At 47.3% G+C, this 24,427-nt stretch overlaps 1 protein-coding gene across 3 annotated transcripts in view; it reads right to left on the bottom strand.

Annotated features, from left to right (window-relative positions):
- Positions 1 to 5,257: 5,257 nt before the first annotated feature.
- The window catches only part of LOC134949422 (synaptosomal-associated protein 25-like), a 32,650-nt gene continuing 13,480 nt past the window's right edge, over positions 5,258 to 24,427 (bottom strand). For 2 of the 3 annotated variants that reach the window (XM_063937980.1, XM_063937981.1), the window contains exons 2-8: positions 22,647 to 22,721; positions 21,768 to 21,809; positions 19,841 to 19,889; positions 8,438 to 8,549; positions 7,565 to 7,690; positions 7,146 to 7,290; positions 5,258 to 6,541 (exon numbers count right to left, since the gene is read on the bottom strand). In XM_063937980.1, coding sequence (XP_063794050.1) covers positions 6,473 to 6,541; positions 7,146 to 7,290; positions 7,565 to 7,690; positions 8,438 to 8,549; positions 19,841 to 19,889; positions 21,768 to 21,809; positions 22,647 to 22,721 — 618 coding nt within the window. In that variant the 3' untranslated portion in view covers positions 5,258 to 6,472. The remainder of the gene's footprint in view (positions 6,542 to 7,145; positions 7,291 to 7,564; positions 7,691 to 8,437; positions 8,550 to 19,840; positions 19,890 to 21,767; positions 21,810 to 22,646; positions 22,722 to 24,427) is intronic. The other variant, XM_063937982.1, reaches the window with a different exon arrangement.

Here is a 24,427-nt window from a genome sequence, read left to right as displayed (position 1 = left end):
CCTTGCCCGCAGCATGGCGAGCGAAGTGACCCATGCAAGGGGATACGGTGCACTAATTAGGGTTCCCAGTCACTTGACGGAGAAAACAACACCAATTTTTTTTTTTTAAACTCATGTCAATCTTTTTTCATGTCGACCTACCCACTGTCGACCTAACTGCTGTCGACCTTAAGTCCCATACCGGTCCCAAAGTAACCTACAGTATGTAAATCCACATTTGGATGCACGCAGACAGTTGCGTCTGACTTGCATGCTCGAAATCAGCCCCAGTGAATGTAACGGGAAGCCTCTGGTGATCATGTCTCTGCCTAGTCTGTTAAAAAGTCAGGATTGAAGACATTTCACATTTTATCCATAGATGGCAACTGCTCCTGTTTGCAAGGACGGTTCCAGGTCATTAGGATGTGTCCCTGGATGGGGATTGTAATATCTTGTGATATCCTTAGATGCATTTTCTCAACAGAAAACTCAGATCTTCTAGTGCAGTGGTCTCCAACCTTAATTGGGGTCTGAGATACTGGAGAAAAATTAAACCTCCTGAGGAGCTACTCAAGTTTTTGTTTTTTAAATGCTGTACTTGAATGGTTGGGGCGCTATCTCAGTGTTAAGATTGAGCTCGTGGGCAGTGGCGTAGCTATAAATTTTGTGCCCATCCCATTGCAATATTAAAAGTAAAGAATTATCGTGCGCCATGGGCGTGTATGCTACAAAAAGAGGGTGTGGCCTCACTGCAAGGGGTGTGGTATTGCAGGAAATGACTATCCCAGTTTGGCAACCTGCACACCCAGACATTGGCCACCACAGGGAAAAATAATCCTGATTCATGCCCATTACATTATTTGTAATTTTTCCTCCTTATGGTAATGCCTGTTACACATTATGCTACACACCGCAATGCCCGGGACACATTACACCACACAATTTAATGCCACTTACACAATGTGCCACACATGTAATGCTCGTTACACATTATGCCACACACCGCAGTGCTTCTGACACATTATTCCACATACTGTAATGCCCCTGACACATTATGCCACACACCGCAATGCCCATTACACATTATATCACACACTGCAATGCCCATGATACAGTATGCCACACGCCAAAATGCCCATTACACATTATATCACACACTGTAATGCCCATTATACATTATGCCCCACAGTAATGCTGGCCATACACTATACAATTATCTGGCTAGTTGGAATTAAAATCTGGTAATGGATGAGCGCAAATGACAATTGACCATTTCCTCCCAAACACTGGAAAATGGACAAAAACTGTTGTAATTTGATCATTTTGCCTGAACAACAGGTTCTGTCTATTTTCCACAGTTTGGGAACAAATGTTTGATTATCATTTGCTCTCATCCATTTCCAGATTTTCTTTCCAACCATCCAGATCTGGAAGATTATCTGCCAGATAACTGTATAGTGTATGCCCAGTATAAGGCTTCTAATTAATTTAAAATTACCTGCTCATTGCCAGGGGTTTCATGCTCATTGCCAGGGGTTTCATACTCTGGGTTCCATGCCTGTTGCCAGGGGTTTCATGCTCTGGGTTCCATGCCTGTTGCCAGGGGTATCATGCTCATTGCCAGGAGTTTTGTTGCCAGTGGTGTAATGTTCGTTGCCAGGGGTGTAATGCTCTGCGTGTAATGCTTGTTGCCAGGGGTGTAATGATCTGCGTGTCATGCTCATTGCCAGAAGTGTAATGCTCTGCGTGTCATGCTTGTTGTCAGGGGTCTTGTTGCCAGGGGTGTAATGCTCATTACAGCGGTGTAATGCTCTGCATGTCATGCTTGTTGCCAGGGGTGTAATGCTCATTACAGGGGTCTAATGCTCTGCGTGTCATGATCGTTGTCAGGGGTGTAATGCTCTTGCATGTCATGCTTGTTGCCAGGGCTCTGCATGTCAGGCTCGTTGCCAGGGGTGCAGTGATCTGCATGTCGCGCTTGTTGTCAGGGGTCTTGTTGCCAGGGGTGTAATGCTCGTTACAGGGTTGCAATGGAAGTACCGGGAGCGCCAACGCTGAGTTCCGGGTAGCTATAGCGTCTATCTCCTCATCGATGGAGGATCGCTATGGATCAGCCAGGGGAAGTCAATTGCAGACCCAGCCCGGAGCCACCCAGGGTTGCGGCTGCAAGCTACCCGTCATTTGCGAGTGACGGGTTGGCGACCGCTGTTCTAGCGAGGAGATGACTATGTACAGGGGCGAATTAAGATAGGAAGGGGCACATGTGCAAACTCCATGTAGACCAAGCCCCCTGCTCTCTGGCCACTGGCGCAGGTTTGTAGACTGTGGTACATTGAGTCTACTGTGCATGTGCAGTATTTGGGATAATGGCATTCCATTTTCCTGAGGATTTGTGCAGTGCTGATACAGGAATCCAGAAAGGTGGGACATAGGTGCAGGGTATGCGGTGTGGGGCCCCTGGTCCCAGGAGCCTGTGTGCAAGATGCACCCATTATAGATATACCACTAAGTACTCCTGTTAGCTGCCTCACTGCATGATTTCCCTTCTCTTTTAAAAGACTGATAATTCAGTTCACTGACCGTCCAGCATGACCCATTTCTTTACCTTCAGACAGGACATTTAATGTATACATCCAGGCTCCTAGTACTGGAGACTGAAATAATTGAGACATTTAACCGTGGACATTACTCACCAGACCACATCAACAGTCCATACAGCTGCACTTACATGTTACAGAGACCAGACGTACAGGGAGGAAGCCACAGATCTTCATGCCACCAAAAGCAGCCCTATTTCAGGGTATGCTAATGCAATTACCAAGCACACATGAAAAGCACGCACCCAGTGCCAGATTAAGGTCCTCGTGGGCCTGGAGCTGAAATTTCTGATAGGCCGACTGCATTCCACTGCACGGGGTGTGACCAGCACCACGAGGGTATGTATACCGATATGGGGGTGTGACCACTGCTGTATATATATTTTTATTTATATAAAGGAACATATGGTTCTTCTCTATGAAACTATCCTTCCCCCAATGCCCCGTAAGCCTCCCTTCTAGCATTGTAGACCTAACCCTGCCCTGTGGTGTCTAAACCTATCCCCCATTACCGCAGCATAAACCTAACCCTCCCCCCCCCCCTCCAGCTCAACCCTAACCTTGCCCCGCCCACCCCCTATGCAGCCTAACCCTCCCCGGGGTTGACTAAACCTAACCCCCTCTCCCCACAGCCCAAACATAACCACTCTTCCCAACAGCCTATACCTAACCCCCTCCCCCGCAGCCTTAACCTAACCCTCCCACCCCAACAGCCTAACCCTAACCCTCTTCGGCGGTGCCTAAACCTAACCCCCTTCCCCACAGCCTAAACCTAACCTCCGTCTTCACATCCTAAACATAACCCCCCCCCCCCCCATTTACAGCCAAACATAACCCCTCCCCAGTGGTGCCTAAACCTAACCCCCTCTCCCCAGAGCCTAAACATAACCCCTCCTCCCTGCAGCCTTAACCCCCTCCCCTGTAGCCTTACCCTAACCCTCCCACCCCAACAGCCTATCCCTAACCCTCCCCGGCAGTGCCTAAACCTAACCCCCTTCCCCACAGCCTAAACCTAACCCCCCTCTTCACAGCCTAAACATAACCCCTCCCCCGCAGCCTAAACCTAACCCTCCCACCCCAACAGCCTAAACCTAACCCTCCCCAGTGGTGCCTGAACCTAACCCCCTCTCCCCACAGCCTAAACATAACCCCCCCTCTTCACAGCCTAAACATAACCCCTCCTTCCTGCAGCCTAAACCTAACCCTCCCACCCCAACAGCCTAACCATTAACCCTCCCTGGTGCTGCCTAAACATATCCCCCTCTTCACAACCTAAACATAACCCCTCCCCCCCAGCTCAACCCTAACCCTGCCCCACCCCCTATGCACCCTAACCCTCCCCGTTGGTGCCAACCTAACCCCCTCTCCCCACAGCCTAAACCCCCCAGCATGGCTTACCATCCCGGCAGATGCTTGTTTGCCAGGATCCCAACCACTGGGATCCTGACCGGATCCCATACACACAGATAGATAGATAGATAGATAGATAGATAGATAGATAGATAGATAGATAGATAGATAGATAGATAGATAGATAGATAGATAATGTGTAAGAGGTTGGCGGCGGCACTCACGGCAAGAAGAAATCAGACAGCACATCCAATAGTCAACGTTTCAATGTTATTCACCAAACATTTTCTTTTCATCTGTCCTTACATGTATTTTGTCCAGACGCCAGTGCTGAGACAATAGACAGGGCACCAGCTATTTTTATTGAATTCATTCTATTTATAAGTGGAGTGCCGCTGACTACCTATTGATATACAGTATATATATATTACTTGCTCTGTTACTTTGCTTACAACTTACAATCAGCATTATTACCTGCATCAAATTAGACAATAAAATACACCATCCAACACCTCCCACCCCTACACAAGGCACAAGCAACAAAATTCATAGTTGTGGACCAGATGTGACCGGACTTCAGCGTCAAGAGGAAACTCCATACAGGTGAAAGCAGTGTGTAATCAAAGGACATTAAAAACAGTGACATCTGGAGGCTGAAAGGTAGTACTGCACTTCACAAAAATAATGGACTTCAATACAAAAATAAAGTACAGGTTGAGTATCCCTTATCCAAAATGCTTGGGACCAGAGGTATTTTGGATATCGGATTTTTCCGTATTTTGGAATGATTGCATACCATAATGAGATATCATGGTGATGGGACCCAAGTCTAAGCACAGAATACATTTATGTTACATATACACCTTATACGGTATCCGGACTCCAGGTCGACAGCACAAAGGTCGACACACTTTAGGTCGACACCAATTGGTCGACACACATTAGGGCGACAGGGTCAAAAGGTCGACAGGAACAAGGTCGACATGGAAAAAGGTCGACATGAGTTTTTCATGATTTTTTTCTTTTTTTGAACCTTTTCATACTTAACGATCCACGTGGACTACGATTGGAACGGTAAAGTGTGCCGAGCGAAGCGGTAGCGGAGCGAAGGCACCATGCCCGAAGCATGGCGAGCGAAGCGAGCCATGCGAGGGGACGCGGTGCACTAATTCGGGTTCCCGGTCACTCTACGAAGAAAACGACACCAAAAAAACATAAAAAAACTCATGTCGACCTTGTTCCATGTCGACCTTGTTCCTGTCGACCTTTTGACCCTGTCGACCTAATGTGTGTCGACCAATTGGTGTCGACCTAAAGTGTGTCGACCTTTGTGCTGTCGACCCTGAGTCCCAGACCCACCTTTTTACACACAGTCGGAAGATAATTTTAGCCAAAATTTTTTATAACTTTGGGCATTAAACAAAGTGTGTCTACATTCACACAATTCATTTATGTTTCATATACACCTTATAAACACAGCCTGAAGGTCATTTAATACAATATTTTTAATAACTGTGTGTATTAAACAAAGTTTGTGTACATTGAGCCATCAGAAAACAAAAGTTTCACTATATCACTCTCGCTCAAAACAGTCCGTATTTCGGAATATTCTGTATATCGGATATTTGGATATGGGATACTCAACCTGTATAGTGAAGGGGCATTATAATGAGGGTGAGAAATATTAGAATCTAGGGCATTTAGGGCAGAGGATATACCTTGGGTAATGGAGGATGGCATTATTAAGTGGGTGCACTGGGCCTAACTTAGATGTGTATTTAGGTGGCAGCAGTGATGCACTAATATGGGAATGCAGCAGGAGGCGTCTGGTATAAGTAGATGCCACCTGCATGCATTAGTGATCCATACTGCATCCTAGGGCACAGCATCGGATCACCTGCGACACCATTGGCCAGCTGCATTTCCAATGGGGTCACTCTAGCCAGCTGCCGCAGCTCATACAAAGTGGTCAGGAAATCTCAATATTCTGACGGAGATCCTGACCTCAGCACTCCACCAAACAGGAGCTCACGGTCAGTCTCTTGACGTCTGCAGCCGTAGTGCATCCAACGACACAGTACAGTTCCGGTGAATTTGCGTTATATACCACAGATCCGACGGGATCCGAATTAGGCCCACTGTGCATTGAGTACAATAGGATTGGCTTGATTTTTATTAAAAACTTGCAAACCTAATGCTGGAAAGAAGTAAGCGTGCCCACAGCTGGCATTCATTTACCAAATACGTCACCTGTTACTGGAGCTGGGAAGACAATGGCAGCGTCGTTTAGTACACAGCTAAAGGGTTTGTTAGTTTGGCACAGAAGAGTTGTGGGTTTCCCTACAGCTGACACTGCTGGGTTGGTGCGTAATGCGAAACTGAACAAGATTCATTTGTTTGTGCACAACTGGAGATGATGAATAACGTGATAACAGCATTTCATCCTTTCTTCCTCAAGATATTCATACAGGAAGAGCTGCATGGATACAGGATATCACAGGGTGATTGCAGAATATAGAGGGCAAGCTTTCTTTAAGGGGAAGGTCTTAGACACTCTTAAGAATCTTCTTGGCTTTAGTGTTAGCATCTTGTATTCGATCTTCATTCACAACAACCTGGAATAGAGAAGACAACGTTATTAATGCAAACTGAAAACCAATTGGACAATGGGGTTTATTTACAAAGCACCGTGGTTGTAAAAGCCAAAGCTTGTGTATGTCCCATATTTAAAAGGGCAATGTTTTTTTTAGCAATACACAGCAAGTAAAAGCATTATCCTTTTAAATATCGTGCATGAACGCAATCCGAAGCACAGGGTTGGGTTTGTAAGTAAACCCCGTTGTTTTTCAGTATGCATTAATAACAGGCTAAAAATATGTATAGTACTGGGCACATTTAGAGGAACCTCCCACTGAATACAGTACAGTTGTCAATGGAGACAGAGATTGAAGTCAAGATGTTATTTCATTTATGTCAGACAGGAAAGATTCCTATGTATGTATTATAATTGTCATTTTTATACTTTATTAGATCTATTGTTAAGGTAAATACGATACATTTAGTTTTTCCCATCAGGAAAAATAGCAGTTTGTTTTATAATTCCCTAAATTTTCCTGCCCCCATCTCTTGCTCCCTTTTTCAGCTGTCCCATTATATGCCAATCCTGATATTACGCTACGAGTGCTGTGTCTCCTTCTCCCCCTGGCGTCCCTTGCTCACCTTCTCCATGATTTTCTCCACTTGTTTATTCTGGATATCGATTTCATTCCCGACATCCAGAGCCATGCTGCGGAGATTGCCCAGAATGCTCCCAACTTGATTTAAATTTTCCTCCATTTCATCCTCACGAGAATCCTTGGTCACCCTGCAGGAAAAGGCCACCAGTGTGTTTGGGAAGTGGGATTTGACCTTAGCATGCCAGATAGATACTTGGAAGGATAAGTGTGACAGTGTATGAATAAGCTGGATGAAAGTGGTGGTGGTGGTGGCTAGGGCACGGGACTGGAATCCTGGCAGTCCCCCCCTGGTGGCAGCCCTGGTGATGGCAGCAGCATGAGATGAGTTTGGCACTACAGAAATAAAGAGACCGTGAGCGGGATGGACATAACGAGTGAGTATTTGTTTCCAGGACATTTTACCTTCTTATGTAACTTCCACTCATCCTCATTCGCTCTCTCTCATCAGCAACATGAGAAGGCTGAGCAGAGACAACGTCATCATTAGATTTGCCCCAGGACACTCTGTAGGTTGAACTGTTGACCAGTCTGGGGAAGGTGTGTGCACCAAAAAGTGGAAGGATGAAAGAAGGGAACGGCGTGTGGTGGGGGAGAGAATGTGCAACACACACGCATGTATAAGAGAGTAATCAGTGAGTTGTAACAAACAGGAAGGTCTATATATTTTCATTGTTAAAGAAACAAGATATATTTGCGTACAGTGGGCCTGATACATGTTTGTAAGTAAAGACAAAAAGTGAGAACCTGGGCAAAACCATGTTGCACTGCAGGTGGGGCAGATGTAACATGTGCAGAGAGAGTTACATTTGGGTGGGGTATGTTCAAATTTAATTCTCAACTACAGTGTAAAAATAAAGCTGCCTAACATTTGTGGGAAACATGCAAAAGCAGCCAGTATTTACCCTGCACAGAAACAATATAAATGTATTTGCTCCCCTTACATGGCAACATGGTTTGTTGAAGACAGTTGCATGCTTTTTTTGCTTTACTTGCAAACATGAATCAGGCCCATTGTTTAAAAGATGATAATATAATGGGACAGGGATTGGAGTTTCCCCTGTACTGCTGTGGGCCAGTCCGGCACTGGACTGTTCTCCATTCGCATAGTAAGAAAAGTGCAAAATAAGAAAGGAGTAACATTAATGAACATTGCAGAGGGGAAGGTCAGAAACAGGTGGGCAGGGGGGGGGCAAAAATATATCTAAATGAAGGAAGAGAACCTATAAACGGCCTGACCCACCATGTGAAAAGTACGTATCAGACATGGACAGTTACCTGTCACAGGAACACAGTCCACAGCATTTCCCCATATCAGTTAGGTTCTTCTCTGCTTCTCTCATATCCTGATTTATCTGGTTCAAACCCTTGTCAATACGCTCCAGTTGTTCTATAAATGTAACATTCGGATTGTGAAATAGATAGATAGATAGATAGATAGATAGATAGATAGATAGATAGATAGATAGATAGATAGATAGATAGATAGATAGATAGATAGATAGATAGATAGATAGATAGTAATTGCACAACAATGCTAAGTGAAAATAACTACAACTATAATTAATCTGATGAGAGCATCATTTATTTTTAGACCACTAGAGGGCACTAGAAGTTAATATACAAGGATGGTTCAATAAAAGTAAGGTAGCAAGGGGTGTGGTTCATCAAATCGACAGTGTCTAGGTCGACAATGTTTAGGTTGACAGTCACTAGGTCGACATGGATGGAAGGTCGACAGGGTTTCTAGGTCGACATGTGCTAGGTCGACAGGTCTAAAGGTCAACATGAGGATTTTTTTTTGTGTGTGTGTCGCTTTCTTCGTAAAGTGACCAGGATCCCAAATTAGTGCACCGCTTCGCTCGCCATGTTTCGGCCATGGTGCCTTCACTCCGCTACTGCTTCGCTCGGCACACTTTACCGTTCTAATCGTAGTTCACGTGGATCGTTAAGTATGAAAAAATCCCCCCAAAAAAAATTTGAAAACTCATGTCGACCTTTAGTCCTGTCGACCTAGCACATGTCGACCTAGAAACCCAGTCGAACTTCCATCCATGTTGACCTAGTGACTGTCGACCTATAGTGGTCGACCTAGACACTGTCGATCTTCAGATCGGATCCCGTAGCAAGACCTCTCACGCGTGTAATGTTCTCTATTTCATTCTAATTTCCCGCCAGGCCACAGAAGGTAGACCGCGGCTTCCCCTCATGGTCATTACACTGCGTCTCATATCAGTCATACTGTCCTAACATCAGGTGTAAGATGGCTCAGCTCCGATCCGGCAGGTGTGGATCGTTGGGTCGACAGTAACTACATAGGTCCACACCTGAAATAGGTCGACACTGTAATTTGGTCAACATAGACAAAGGTCGACATGAGTTGTTGTGTTTTTAATGGTGTCATTTTCTTCGTAAAATGACTGGCGACCCCAATTAGTGCACCGTGTCCCCTCCCATGGCTCACTTTGCACGGTTACTATTCCCAATCGTAGTCCATATGGATCATAAAGTAGGAAAAAGTAGAAAAAAAAATTCAAAAATCTCATATTGACCGTTTCATGTGTCGACCTTTGCCATGTCATCCTGGGATTCTGTCCCAAAAACATTGGGAGCATCTGCAACCATTACTCAATTATTAAAAATCCTCTGAATTCCCATATACAATAGACAGATTGGCAAAACCTCTTATTCCGGTATGGGACTCCTCGTCCTTTGCTCCACCCGACTGCCTCCTTTCTCACAGGCTGGACGGAAGTTGTGCTGCAGAGATCACACCACTGGAGTTCCCTCTGAGGTCACTATGCCAACCCGTCAGGGAACACCGAAGCCACACTGCCTGACGACAGGATCATCTTAAGGGGAGAGTGGAGTGCTGTCCTGCAGCCTCCGAATTCCAGTGCTGCTGCCTGCCGCTGCCTCCAGACCTCAGGAACCCTATACTCCTAGTGAGTAGGGTTTTTTTTTAATTCTGAAACTGAAATTGAAACCCCCTGTGCCCCATTACACTACACATTGAGGTGTGTAGTGTAATCAGATATCTGCATCTAAAGGGCATATTGGCAGCTGAAACTAATTTCCAACTTGTCGGGGTGTACGGTGATAACGTCATATCACAGAAACAGGTTTGGGTTTGGTGCACTGCCTGATAACAGCAGGACAGACTCACTGGCTCACTGACATGAGCTGAGGTGGGGGATTTACATGGGGGGGGGCTGCAGACCTGCAGCCCATAGGTAAAATCCACCACTGCACCAGACCATCATCATCCCATCCTCTCATGTCCCAGTCTGCCTATCCCCATTCCCTATATATTATACCAACTCTGACTTCCTTCTCCCCAGTATCTGGAGATAAAGTCATGGCCCTAATCTGATCCTTGCCCCCTTCCACCTCCCATGGAGCCTATCCCCTCTCGCCTCCTCAGCTCCCTCTCTCCCATTGCCTTGTTCCCATCTTGTCTATCTCTCCCTCTCATCAGACACTGTCCCATCTGCATTCAAACATGCCCTTATCTCCCCCATTCTTAGGAAACCCACCCTTGATCCTGACACTTTCTCTAATTATTGCCTAATCTTTCTACTCCCCTTTGCCTCCAAAGTCTGTGAGCAGATTATCTACAACCACTTTACCACATTTCTTTCCTCCTACTCCCTGCTTGACCCATTTCAGTCTGGCTTCCATCCTATCCGCTTCATAGAAACTACCCTCACTAAGGTCAGCAATGACCTTTTTGCTGCCAAATCCAAGCCAACTACTCTTTGCTCATTCTCCTTGATCTCTCTCCTCCTGCAAATCCATGACTCTCTTGGACTGTGTGATACAGCCCTCTCCTGGCTGTCCTATCTCTCTGACTTTACATTCTGTCTTCTCTCATGCGTCCACTTCACCTTCACTTCCGCGACCAGTAGGTGTTCCCCAAGGTTCTGTTCTTGGACCTTTTCTATTCTTCCTTTATACACAGATGAGCTCATCAGTTCCTTTGGACACCAATATCATCTCTATGCTGAGGACACTCAGACCTACCGCTCCTCCCATGACCATTCCCCCACTCTCTTCACTTGTATCTCCAGCTGTCTCTCTGCTATTTCCTCCTTGATGTCCCAGCTCTTTCTTTAGCTTAACATGTCTAAGTCTAAGCTGATAATCCTCCCACCCTCCTGAATAACCTCACCTCCCTAAATTCATTCTGTATTGACAGCACCATCTCCTCTAGCCCCAAATGTACTGTCTTGGAGTTATCCTTGACTCCTCCATCTCCTTCAAACCTCACATTTAGGGGTCTATTTACTAAGCCTTGGATGGAGATAAAGTGGACGGAGATAAAGTGGACGGAGATAAATGACCAGCCAATCAGCTCCTAACTTCCATGTCACAGGCTGGGTTTGAAAAATGACAGTTAGGAGCTGATTGGCTGGTACTTTATCTCCATCCACTTTATCTCCATCCAAGGCTTAGTAAATAGACCCCTTAGTACCTAGTGCACCTCAAAAATATCTCCAGTATCAGATCCTTTCTCACACTGGAGGCAACTAAAACCATCACCTTCTCACTAGTCACCTCTAGACTGGACTACTGTAACCTTCTCCTGTCTGGCCTCCTGGTCTCCCACCAATCTGCCCTCAGTGCTGCTGCCCAGCTCATCCTCCTCTCCAAACGCATTACATCTGTCCTACAAGCCCTTCCCTAGCTCCCCTTCCCTTTTAGAACCCAATTAAACTACTCGCACTCACCTACAAAGCCCTCACCCATTCCTCTCTTATTTACATCTCTGACCTCATCTCCCTTCACAATCCCGCCTGCCCACTTTGCTCCACCGATGATTGCCAGTTATCCTCCCAACTGATTACTTCCTCCCACTAATGCCTCTAAGATTTTTTCCGTGCTGTAAAATTTTAAACGGGCTCTCAAGATCCACTTCTTTATCAAAGTCTTACAGCTCTCTTCCTAACCCACTGCTCCAACTGTCTCTCCCCTCTTTGTCACCCCTGCCTGTCTCCCACTCCCCTTTTGATTGTAAGCTCTCATGAGCAGGGCCCTCTTCACTCATGTGCTTTTATTTGCCTGATTTATACCATCATCTACTCTCCACAGCCAACAACTGCTCCAGACCTTTGGGTTCAGCCTCGCTCCTGATAATTTGGGTATTATGACTGCTGCAATGTTTCTAACCCTTTCCTGTATTCTGCAATGCTTTATACTGTAAGTAATTTTTCTTGTTTTGTTCATGCTGTGTCTGAACTTTGCAAGGCACTACCGACCCTTGTAGTGCCATATAAATAAATATTAATAGAATTTATCATCTGATACACAAAGTTATTGTACAGGAATGGCAAGTGTACAAAAATAACTACAGCAACGTTACGTATATCATTAATCGGATCAATATGTCATTTATTTTTCTACCACCAGATGTCACTAGAATATAATATATAGAATGCCTCTTTTGAACAACAAAAAGACATTAATAGTAGATTTTCTTCTCTGCGTCTCTTATATTCTGATTAACCTGGTTATAATAACCCAATTTTTCAGAGAATAACACTGGGAAGGTAAAATGGAAAGATAGATACCTTTCAGAGTGGCGGCTGGACTTGGCATTTTACCGCACATCTGACCAGTGCTAGCGCTTGGGGATAAGATAATTTCCTTGCGCCGGCTCTCCCTATGCTGTAAACAGGTGCCAGGTCGTTTACACTGCACTGCGACCTGGGTCCTTCTCAGGACCAACCCTGCAAGCTAACCAGGTTGGATTTCCAGGTCACTGGACCCGTGTGCAGGGCAGTTTAGAGCCGGGCTGGGTCCATGTACTTTCAAGGGGCGTGGCCTAATCACAGGAGGTGTGGTCGTGTCCCCTTAGAAAAAAAATACTGAATAAAAATAGTATTTTAACTTTTAAGCAGCTCCATGGCCACACTGCAGCCCAGTACACAGCAGAGTGTGCTGGGTTGAGAAGAAGAGCTGCAGCTGCTGCTGCCAGGTGAGGGGGAGGGGGAGGGGGCCCTACTGGAACCTCACTGGGCCCCTCCATCAGACTTGGGTAGGGTCATTTTTACCCTCTCCCCTTCCTCTCTCGACATCACTGCCCGTGTGAACCATTTTCATAGCAATAACCCGGGTTTTTTTAGTGGGATATGTGTGTTCTTGTGCATGGGCAGATTAGATGGGCCAAGTCTTCTTACCTGCCATCAAATTATATGTTATGTATATCATTAACCTAATTAGATAGTGTCATTTTTTTATTCTACCACTAGAGGTCGCTGGAAAATAACATTAATGCCACATAAAAAAAAAAAACAGCCAACAAAACTACAATTGACATTAATATTAGAGACAGATGAATTGAATCCACCCACTGAAATTGGATTATTGATGATTCGTCATGTTTAACCCTTTCGCTACTGAATGGGGTTTTTTCACCCCTGTGCTGAGGCCATTTTTTTTGCATGTTTGCCCTCGTCACAACACCACAACATCAATATCACTATTTTTTATTAAGCAGTATCCACATAAATTATAGCTTGTTTTTTTTGTTCTTTTTTTTTTAGAACAATCAATAATTTCAGAATACAACATTACTCTTTTTGCACATTCTAAGACGCCAAACAGAATTTATCCAAAATAGTAAAAAAAAAAAAAAAGTGTTGTTTTTTTTTCTTTGTTGAACATTTAAGGAAGTGACTCAAATATAAACATGTTTTTTTTGGTCTTATAAACACCATAAAGAAATACTTTTTTTATAGTTCTTGTTTTGCCAACAATCCGCCTTTCCAAAGTAGCAAAAAACAGGATTCTACATTACTTGACAAAAAAATCGACACTATAAATGAAAAGGATTTATTTTTCTAAAGTTTGCCACCTTGATTTAAATGCTTACTATAGGTAGCTCAAAAAGGCCTTCTAGTTATAAAACTAGACAACCTGCTCCATTAAATGATGTACTTTGTTTTTTTGTTTTTTACAGGATAGGGGAGATCTTTATTGCTGATCACCAGACAATAACTATTAAGGGGCCACATCCTTTGAAAGAGGGGTCTCCTCTCTCTTTCAAACTATTGTACCCCTATGTGTGTGCAGGCCAGTATGGTGGAGGTAGCACACAATGGGTTTACTTCAGACCTGATCGTAGTCCTGCAAAATTTTGCAGGACTACGATCAGGCACAGACATACAGGGGGAAGCCCAGCACAGGGCTAGTCCGCCCCGCATTTCAGGCCCGACCCCCACCGCAGAAGTACAAAAACATCACACAGCGGCGATGCTTTTGTACCTCAGGAGTAGCTCCCGGCCAGCGCAGCTCCTGTGCGCTGGCCGGGAGCTACTTGTCGCTGCCCGGGTCGCAGCGGCTGCACATGACTTCACACAGCGGCTGCGGCCCACCCACCCAATGGTTCGGCCATGCCTGTGTTGGCCGGACCGCGCCCCCCTAAATGGCGGCTTAATGCGCTGTTCCACCCCCTCCTGCCCAGCGACCGCCTCTGCCGGTCAATCAGGCAGAGGCAATCGTTACCCTACGACAGCCGTCGGCTGTCAGCCATGCGCCGGCGCACTGCGGCACCGGCGCACTCCACAAAACGCACAGCAGCGGTCGGGTCTGAATGGCCCCAATGTACCCTCCCATATATTCAGTACTTGATGCAATCCTGCTGTCTCCGTCTCAAAAATATCTCCAGGATCAGATCCTCTCGCACCCGGTAGGCAACTAAGATGCTCATCCTCTCACTGGTCATTTCTAGACTACTGTAACCTCCTCCTATCTAGTCTCCGTTTCCCACCTCTCCCCACTCCAGTCTATCAATCTACCCTCATCACGATGCGGTTAATATCCTGATGGTCCAGATCCTAGCGCACAAGATACCGGTGCCGGAATACCGGCACAAAACGGAAGGCCGACACTGGAATTCTGATAGGGGACAGCACACCAACGCCGGAATCCGATCGTACAGAAAGCAGAATGGGAAAGTACAGTGGGGGGGGGGAGTTAGAGATACGCACCACCAGGGGGGGTTAGGTTTAGGCACCTCCCGGGGAGGGGGGTTAGGGATAGGCTGCAGGTAGGGTAGGGTAGGGGGAATTTACCAACCCATGTCAGGATTTAGCCTAGCAGGATGCCACTGTCGGTCTCCTGCCTGCCAGCAACCCGACAGACAGGATTTCATACCCATCCTTCCTCCAAACGCATTGAGAATCTCTCCTCCAAGCCCCTCCCTAGCTCCCCTTTCCTTTCAGAACCCAATTAAACTCCTCACACTCGCCTACAAAGCCCTCACCCATTCCTCTCTTATTTACATCTCTGACCTCATCTCCCTTCACAATCCGCCCGCCCACTTCGCTCCACCCATAATGCCCCTTCTTCTCCCAACTGCCTCTAAGATTTTTCTGTGCTGCTCCCTGCCACTGGAACTCTCTTTCTTTACCTATAAGACACTCCACCTCCCTGCAAAAATGTATACTCAAGATCCACTTCTTTATCAAAGTCTTACAGCTCTCTTCTTAAGCCACTGCTCCCTGCCTCTCCCCTCTGTGTCACCCCTGCCTGTCTCCCACTCCCCTTTTGATTGTAAGTTTTATGAGCAGGGCTCATGTGCGTTTAATTCCCTGATTTATTCCATCATCTACTCTCCACTGCCAACAGTAACTCCAGACCTTTGGGTTCGGCCTCCCTCCTGATAATTTGGGTATTATGACTGCTGCAATGTTTCTAACCCTTTCCTGTATTCTGCAATGCTTTATACTGCAAGTCATTTTTTTCTTGTTTTGTTCATGCTGTGTCTGAACTTTGCAAGGCACTACAGACTCTTGTAGTGCCATATAAATAAAGAATAATAAAAGAATTTATAATCTGATACACAAAGTTATTGTACAACAATGCTAAGTGTACAAAAACAACTACAACATAGTATTACATATATCACTAATCCGATCAGCACGTAATTTATTTTTCCACCACCAGAGGTCACTAGACTAAAATATGTAGAATGCCTCTTTTGAACAACATAAAGAGCCAATAAAACCTCAGTTGGCATGAATAGTAGATTCTCTTCTCTGTTTCTCTTATATCCTGATTCATCTGGTTCAAACCATTGTTAATCCACTCCAATTGTTCTAACAGAAAAACATTGGAAGGTAGGCGAAATTGAAAGGATAGATAGATAGATAGATAGATAGATAGATAGATAGATAGATAGATAGATAGATAGATAGATAGATAGATAGATAGGGTAGGTAAATTGGCGCCCGACAAAAATTAACCCTAGTGTGTAAGTGAGTGCGTGTCCATAGGCACACTAGATGGGCCAACTGGTTCTTATCTACCGCCAAATTCTATGCTATTATATCATTTACCTAATTAGATGGTGTCAGTTCTCTTTCTACCACTAGAGGTCGCTAGAAAATAACAAATGCTGGTTTTAAAGAAACAAAAAAAAAAAAAGCGAACAAAACCACAATTGAAATTAATATTAGTGACAGGTGAAGTTAATCCTCCCACTCAAATTGATTTGTTTATGATTCACAATGCTTAAGCTTTCGCTACTGTTTTTTTCACCCCTGTGCTGAGGCAATTTTTTTTCATGTTTGCGCTCAGCATAACACTCCAATATCACTGAATTTTTAAAGCAGTACCCACACAAATTATAGCTTGTTGCTTTTAAAGAACACTCTGTATTTTCAGAATTTACCATTAGTCTTTTTGAATAATTCTAACTCGTCAAAAAGGAATTTATCCAAAATAGCACAGGTTACTGGGGGTAATTCTGAGTTGATCGCAGCAGGAATTGTGTTAGCAGTTGGGCAAAACCATGGGGGTCATTCCGAGTTGTTCGCCCGCTAGCTGCTTTTAGCAGCATTGCACACGCTAGACCGCCGCCCTCTGGGAGTGTACCTTATGTTAGCAGAATAGCGAACGAAAGATTAGCAGAATTGCGAATAGAAAATTCTTAGCAGTTTCTGAGTAGCTCGAGACTTACTCCTACACTGCTATCAGCTCAGCCCGTTTTGTTCCTGGTTTGACGTCACTAACACGCCCTGCGTTCGGCCAGCCACTCCCCTGTTTCTCCAGACACTCCCGCGTTTTATCCTGGCACTCCTGCGTTTTTCCGCACACTCCCAGAAAACGGTCAGGTTCTGCCTAGAAACACCCACTTCCTGTCAATCACACTCCGATCACTTCAACGATGTTTTGTTTTGTGTTAAAATACTTACTGCATGCGCAGTGCGTACCATGCGCATTTTTGCCTTAATTGCTCTGTTGCGAAAATCGTCAACGAGCGATCAACTCGGAATGACCCCCCCATGTGCACTGCAGGGGAGGCAGATATAACATGTGCAGAGAGAGTTAGCTTTGGGTGGGTTATATTGTTTCTGTGCAGGGTAAATACTGGCTGCTTTATTTTACACTGCAAATTAGATTGCAGATTGAACACACCCCACCCAAATCTAAAGGGCCCTACACACTGGCCAACATGACTGCACGATATGAACGATCTCGTTCATTAATGAACGAGATAACGTTCATATCGTGCAGTGTGGAGGCTCCAGCGATGAACGATGCTCGTCCCCGCGCTCGTTCATTGCTGGTCCCCCGTCGGCTGTACATGCAGGCCAATATGGACGATCTCGTCCATATTTGCCAGCACTTCAATGAAACTTCACTCCCCCCTTCACTGCCCCCCCCACCCACGCCGCCGGGTCGCCCGTCGGCCGTATCCGCCGTTGGGCAGCTCAGCCAGTGTGTAGGGCCTATAACTCTCTCTGCACATGTTATATCTGCCTCCCCTGCAGTGCACATGGTTTTGCCCAACTGCTAACAAAATTCCTGCTGCGATCAACTTGGAATTACCCCCACTATTCCCAGTCATAGTCCACATGAATGGTAAAGTATGAAAAAGTTGAAAATTAAAAAAAACATTTTTTTAAAAAAAACCTCATGTCGACCATTGCCATTTCAACCTTTTGTCCATGTCGACCAATAGTGGTGGATCTATTGACTGTCAACCATAGTACTGTAAAACTATCATCCTGATCCCCTGTAAATGACCGGATTTACTTTCCAATGTCTGCCATCTTGATTTAAACGCTCACTCGGTGGCCCCACAAGGCCTGCTATTTATCACACTAGACACCCTGCTGCAGTAAATGATGGACCTTTTTTCTTTAAATTTGATACAGGATGGGGGAGATCTGGCCTTTAAATCTCTCTCACTCAGTGACAATGTTATTTTTGCGTGCGCTTTCACTTATTGGGGGTCATTCCGACCCGATCGCACACTGCACTTCTTTGCAGCCGTGCGATCGGGTCGGAACTGCGCATACGCCGGTGCCGCAGTGCGCTGGCGCATGGCAGTCATGGTTGCCCAGCGATCGCCTCTGAGACAGAGGAGGTCCCTATGCGGGAGGTCGCCGTTTACGGGGAGCTGTCCGGCCATCGCAGGCGTGGCCGGACCGTTCGGGGGCGGGCCGCGGCGGCTGCGTGACGTGTCATGTAGCCGCTGCGGCCAGCGGGAGCGACAAGTAACTCCTGGCCAGCTGCAGTAGCTGCGCTGGCCGGGAGTTACTCCTCAAATACAAAGGCATCGCCGCTGTGCAATGCTTTTGTATTTGTGCGGGGCGGGGGGGGGGGGGGCGGCACTGACATGCGGAGCGGACTAGCCCTGTGCTTAGCACAGCTACGATCAACTCAGAATGACCCCCATTGTCTGGTGATCACTATTGTAGCCCTATGTGAGTGCAGGCCAGGATGGGGCAGGTAGTGCACAAAGGACCTCATTCAGTAAGGATTGCAGTGTCTGCTAAAAAGCAGTTGCTGCGACCAAATAGTTGCCGCCCAGAAAGAGAGAAAAAACGCCCATTGCAGAAATTGCAAATGCATTGCAGTATGCGGGCTGATCGCAAGCCATACGCAGTTATCGGAACATCCAAGCTATTTCCTATTTGCGCCAGGCAAGGTCATCCACAATTCTTGTGACACAAGAGGCTGGAAGTGATCATCGCTGATGTCAGTGGTCCTCCTTAAAAACGCCTTTTTTGAGGCACACCCAGAAAACGGCAGGTTTCCACCCAGAAACACCGGCTTCCTGTCAGTCAAACAGCGGCTGCATTCCGATCACGATGTGTACGCGTTTTCTGTCGCTATTACTCGCACGTGCACAATACGAACACTGCACATGCGCAGTCATTCCATAATCAGACAGATTGCGATTAGCAAATTTTGAACTCCTAACTGAATAAGGTCCAATGTACCTTTCTGTCTAAAATAGATAACCACATAATTATAGGAGAACTTCCCCCATCCCGGGACGCCTTGATTTTTCTGTAGCACAGTAGGAGTGTGCCTGGTGATCACCCCAGTGGTGGGAAAAGGTAAAAACTCCTTATATTTTAAGCCCCTCTCTATGGAGAACAAGTGTGTCTTGTCCTGCAAAGTCTGCTTTTATATCCATGGGATTAATGCTGAAGGCCACAGTTTATTTCCCACAAGGTGCCCCTGAACCCCCACAACCCCAACCAAACCCCCTTTGGCCTTTAGTGTAAATAGGAAGGAGCTGATGTTACTCTGCGGCGCACAGGTAAGTGCTGTGCTGGATTATGGACACATATAAGGTAGGTGAGGAAGCGTCACTGTTATATTCTGTAATAATCATTCTGCTACCATGTTCTATAGCCTCTTCTCAGTGTCCAGTCTCACCTCCCTGTTCATCCAGCATGACCAGAGTCCTTATTCCGGCATCTTTACTCTGTCAGGAAACATGGTAAAACATGATTAGTGATGAATATAATGTGTTGTGTATATACCATAGTCCATATTTTAAACACCGTTCATTTGATTGTCATACATTCCGCACTGAAGAGCGTGTTCCCCTCTCTATAATAGAATATCATAGAATCATGTGCCCTGTAAACAAGTGCTGGTTTTTGTTTTGCAATTTCTATTGATCTAATGTGCGGTCAGTGTAAAAGAGGGACGGTTAGGCCAATCGCAAGAATGGCTAGGTGAATTCAGCACATGGCTAGTCTGCGTAGGGAGCGTGGACAGGTAGGATTTGATAATCAATTCATCAAATAGTTTAAACCAGGACTAGGAAACCTGTGGATGATAGCTGCAAGGGTATGCTAGGTAGTTTCATAACACCTATAAAGTATGCATGGTGCCGTGGTTAGCATTACTGCCTCACAGAACTGAGGTCTCGGGTTCAATTTCCTCCAAAGCCCTATCTGTGTGGAGTTTGTATTTTCTCCCCAAGTTAACTAAGGGTTTCCTTCGTAAATTAATGAAGTCACATATAGCTATGGTGGTCATTCCGAGTTGATCGCACGTAGCAGCTTCGAAGGTCCCGGGATTGACGTCAGACATCCGCCCTCCAAACGCCTGGACACGCCTGCGTTTACCTCACCACGCCTGGAAAACGGTGAGTAGACGCCCCGGAACTCCTCCCCGCCGTCAATCTTCTAGCGATCGCCGCTGCGATCACTTTCAGCGCTGCCGCGCCGCTGCCCGGTGACGTCCGTCGCCAGGCAACGACGCATGTGCGCATTGCAGCCGCCGCAGTCCCGTTCGCACCGCAGCGAAGAACCAATGCGTGTGAACGGATCGGAATGACCCCCTATGTGTAGGCCAATAGTACAATGATAATGATTCAAAAACTGTACAAATCTCAAAGACAGAGCTCAGGACTTCTCTGTGGTCATACGTAATCATAGTCGGCGATTTTCTGTGACTCATCTCCATGAAATCCCATAGGAGGTGGTCCAGGGCACCGCAGCAAGGGGGACGGTGCCAAGAATTGCACCCTCCTTGCCCTGCCCCTTGCACTGTGGATGTGATATGGGAGGGTTGTCCATTTAATTTTGTGAGTCTCTAGGACATTCCAGGCTAGTAGGCATCTATGGACACAAGTGGTCATTCCGAGTTGTTCGCTCGTTGCCGATTTTCGCTATGCTGCGATTTGTTGCTAAATGCGCATGCGCATGGTACGCAGCGCGTATGTGCTAAGTTATTTAACCCAAAACTTAGTAGATTTGCTGGTGTTCGTTCAGCGTTTTTCAGTCCCACTGCTGATCGGTGAATGGTTGACAGGAAGTGGGTGTTTCTGGGTGGTAACTGAGCGTTTTCCGGGAGTGTGCTAAAAAACGCAGGCGTGTCAGGGAAAAACGCCGAAGTGTCTGGAGAAACGGGGGAGTGGCTGGGCGAACGCTGGGCGTGTTTGTGACGTCAAACCAGGAACTAAACGGACTGAGCTGATCGCAATCTAGGAGTAGGTCTGGAGCTACTCAGAAACTGCAAGGAATTATTTAGTAGCAGTTCTGCTAATCTTTCGTTCGCTATTCTGCTATGCTAAGATACACTCCCAGAGGGCGGCGGCCTAGCGTGTGCAATGCTGCTAAAAGCAGCTAGCGAGCGAACAACTCAGAATGACCACCATAGTTCATTTGCAATTTACAAGCTGATTAATCTGGAACACATGTATATGCTGCAGACTGATAGCATATAAACGGCACTACTGCGTACACGGTGACGGTTGTGGATTAATATACATTCTCCAAGGAAAGATATGATCTGGTGAGATTACCCTACAGACATTGCGTTACTGAGGTTTCCGTCTGTCATGTCTCACCTCTTCCACCAACTGCACCATACGGCGGGTGATGTCCAGTGACTGCAAGAGACCAGGAATAGAATACTGCTTACCGAGTGCACTGTTACATCCAGCTACACAGCACCCATAAACATAACGTCCAGCGTCAGCCCTGACCCCAGTATCTATACAGGCAGGATAGACAGAGCGATGTATGTTTATTTCCCATCAATAGCTTGTCCTCAGATTCTGCTCTTTCATTCTCATACTCCACACCCCACTGCCGCACCCCAATCCTCCCCACCACCACAACCCCCTCCCTCACTCCACCGTACCAAACCTCCAAACCACCACCACCCCAAGTAGGTCATTATTGCAGACTGTAGTGCCCCCACTAGGTCACATTGTTCCAGACTGCACTGGTTCCCAGCTCTGCTTCAGGATAGCCAGGGATCCTGGCCAGTAAGCCTGCTCAGCGACATGGACAATACGCAGAGCGAGACCCAGAAAGTCCAGGGCCTGAAGAGGAGCAGAGCGTCTTGTGCACCATACTTTACAGTGAACAGGGGGCAGGGTGCCCTGATCTGCAAGGTGGGTGGTTAGTCATTATGGATGAGCGAAAGGGAACTGGTAGGCATGGGAAGCACGTCGGCAGCATGGCGCCTCATCCACCACGCTTACCTCCTGAGGGTGCCACCCAGGGCAATTTATATGATAGGGGAAGCATTGCTCTCTCCTGCCTACGCCACTGACCCTCCCACCACCACCTCAAACGTCACGTCCCCTACCACCTATTCCCCAATTGCCCCACCGCCCCAGTTCTCTCCCCCCACGACTACCACCGCCCCAATCCTCCACTTCACCACGAGACTCAAGCTCCCCGCCATCACACCCAAATCCTCCCCAGGCTTTACTTACCTCATTAGTGACCTGGTCTAGGCATCGCTTCATCTGTAATTCATTATCGAGTTTCCTCTTATACTCCATCTTATACTGTAAGGAAGAGACGACAATGACCAGTGTAATGTATACAGCAGTGCAGAAATATAGGGGAATATTCTGAGAAATCACAGCAGAGAGCTGGTAACATACTCATAATAACATTAGGTAAAGCCTAGACATCACACACAGGATAAGCAGCCTGAAGAGCACCCAGGACATAGGAGAACCAGCAGCTGCATAGTGATATAGGAGGACTGGGGGCAGCACAGGAAGCAGCACAGTGACAGGGAGGATGGGGCAGCACAGGGACAGGGAGGATGGGGCAGCACAGGGAGCAGCACAGTGACAGGGAGGATGGAGCAGCACAGGGACAGGGAGGATGGGGCAGCACAGGGAGCAGCACAGTGACAGGGAGGATGGAGCAGCACAGGGACAGGGAGGATGGGGCAGCACAGGGACAGGGAGGATGGGGCAGCACAGGGACAGGGAGGATGGGGCAGCACAGGGACAGGGAGGACGGGGCAGCACAGGGACAGGGAGGACGGGGCAGCATAGGGAGCAGCACAGTGACAGGGAGCACAGGGACAGGGAGGATGGGGCAGCACAGGGAGCAGCACAGTGACAGGGAGGATGGGGCAACACAGGGACAGGGAGCACAGTGACAGGGAGGATGGAGCAGCACAGGGAGCAGCACAGTGACAGGGAGGATGGGGCAGCACAGGGACCTGCACAGTGACAGGGAGGATGGGGCAGCACAGGGACCAGCACAGTGACAGGGAGGATGGGGCAGCACAGTGACAGGAAGGATGGGGCAGCACAGGGACCAGCACAGGGACAGGGAGGACGGGGCAGCACAGGGAGCAGCACAGTGACAGGGAGGATAGGGCAACACAGGGACAGGGAGCACAGTGACAGGGAGGATGGGGCAGCACAGGGAGCAGCACAGTGACAGGGAGGATGGGGCAGCACAGGGAGCAGCACAGTGACCAGCACAGGGACAGGGAGGACGGGGCAGCACAGGGAGCAGCACAGTGACAGGGAGGATGGGGCAGCACAGTGACAGGGAGGATAGGGCAACACAGGGACAGGGAGCACAGTGACAGGGAGGATGGGGCAGCACAGGGAGCAGCACAGTGACAGGGAGGATGGGGCAGCACAGGGACCTGCACAGTGACAGGGAGGATGGGGCAGCACAGGGACCAGCACAGTGACAGGTAGAATGGGGGCAACACAGGGACAGGGAGCACAGGAACAGTGAGAATGGGAGCAGGACCGGGACAGAGGATGGGGCAGCACAGGGACCAACAAAGTGACAGGTAGAATGGGGGCAACACAGTGACAGGGAGAACGGGGGCAGCACAGGAACAGGGAGAATGGGGCAGCACAGGGACAGGGAGCACATGGACAGGGAGAATAGGGGCAGCACAGGGACCAACAAAGTAACAGGGAGAATGGGGTCAACACAGGGACAGGGAGCACAGGAACAGGGAGAATGGGGGCAACACAGGGACAGGGAGCACAGGAACAGGGAGAATGGGGCAACACAGGGACAGGGAGCACAGGAACAGTGAGAATGGGGGCAGCACAGGGACCAGCAAAGGGACAGGTAGAATGGGGGCAACACAGGGACAGAGAGAATAGGGGTAGCACAGGGACAGGGAGGATGGGGGAGCACAGGGACCAACAAAGTAACAGGGAGAACGGGGGCAGCACAGGGACAGGGAGCACAGGAACAGGTAGGTTGGGGGAAGCATAGT

This window comes from Pseudophryne corroboree, chromosome 8, assembly GCF_028390025.1.
Source record: "Pseudophryne corroboree isolate aPseCor3 chromosome 8, aPseCor3.hap2, whole genome shotgun sequence".
Taxonomy (NCBI): domain Eukaryota; kingdom Metazoa; phylum Chordata; class Amphibia; order Anura; family Myobatrachidae; genus Pseudophryne; species Pseudophryne corroboree.
The sequence above is the reverse complement of the archived record's forward strand: the minus strand, read 5'-3'. Positions and strand labels throughout refer to the sequence as shown.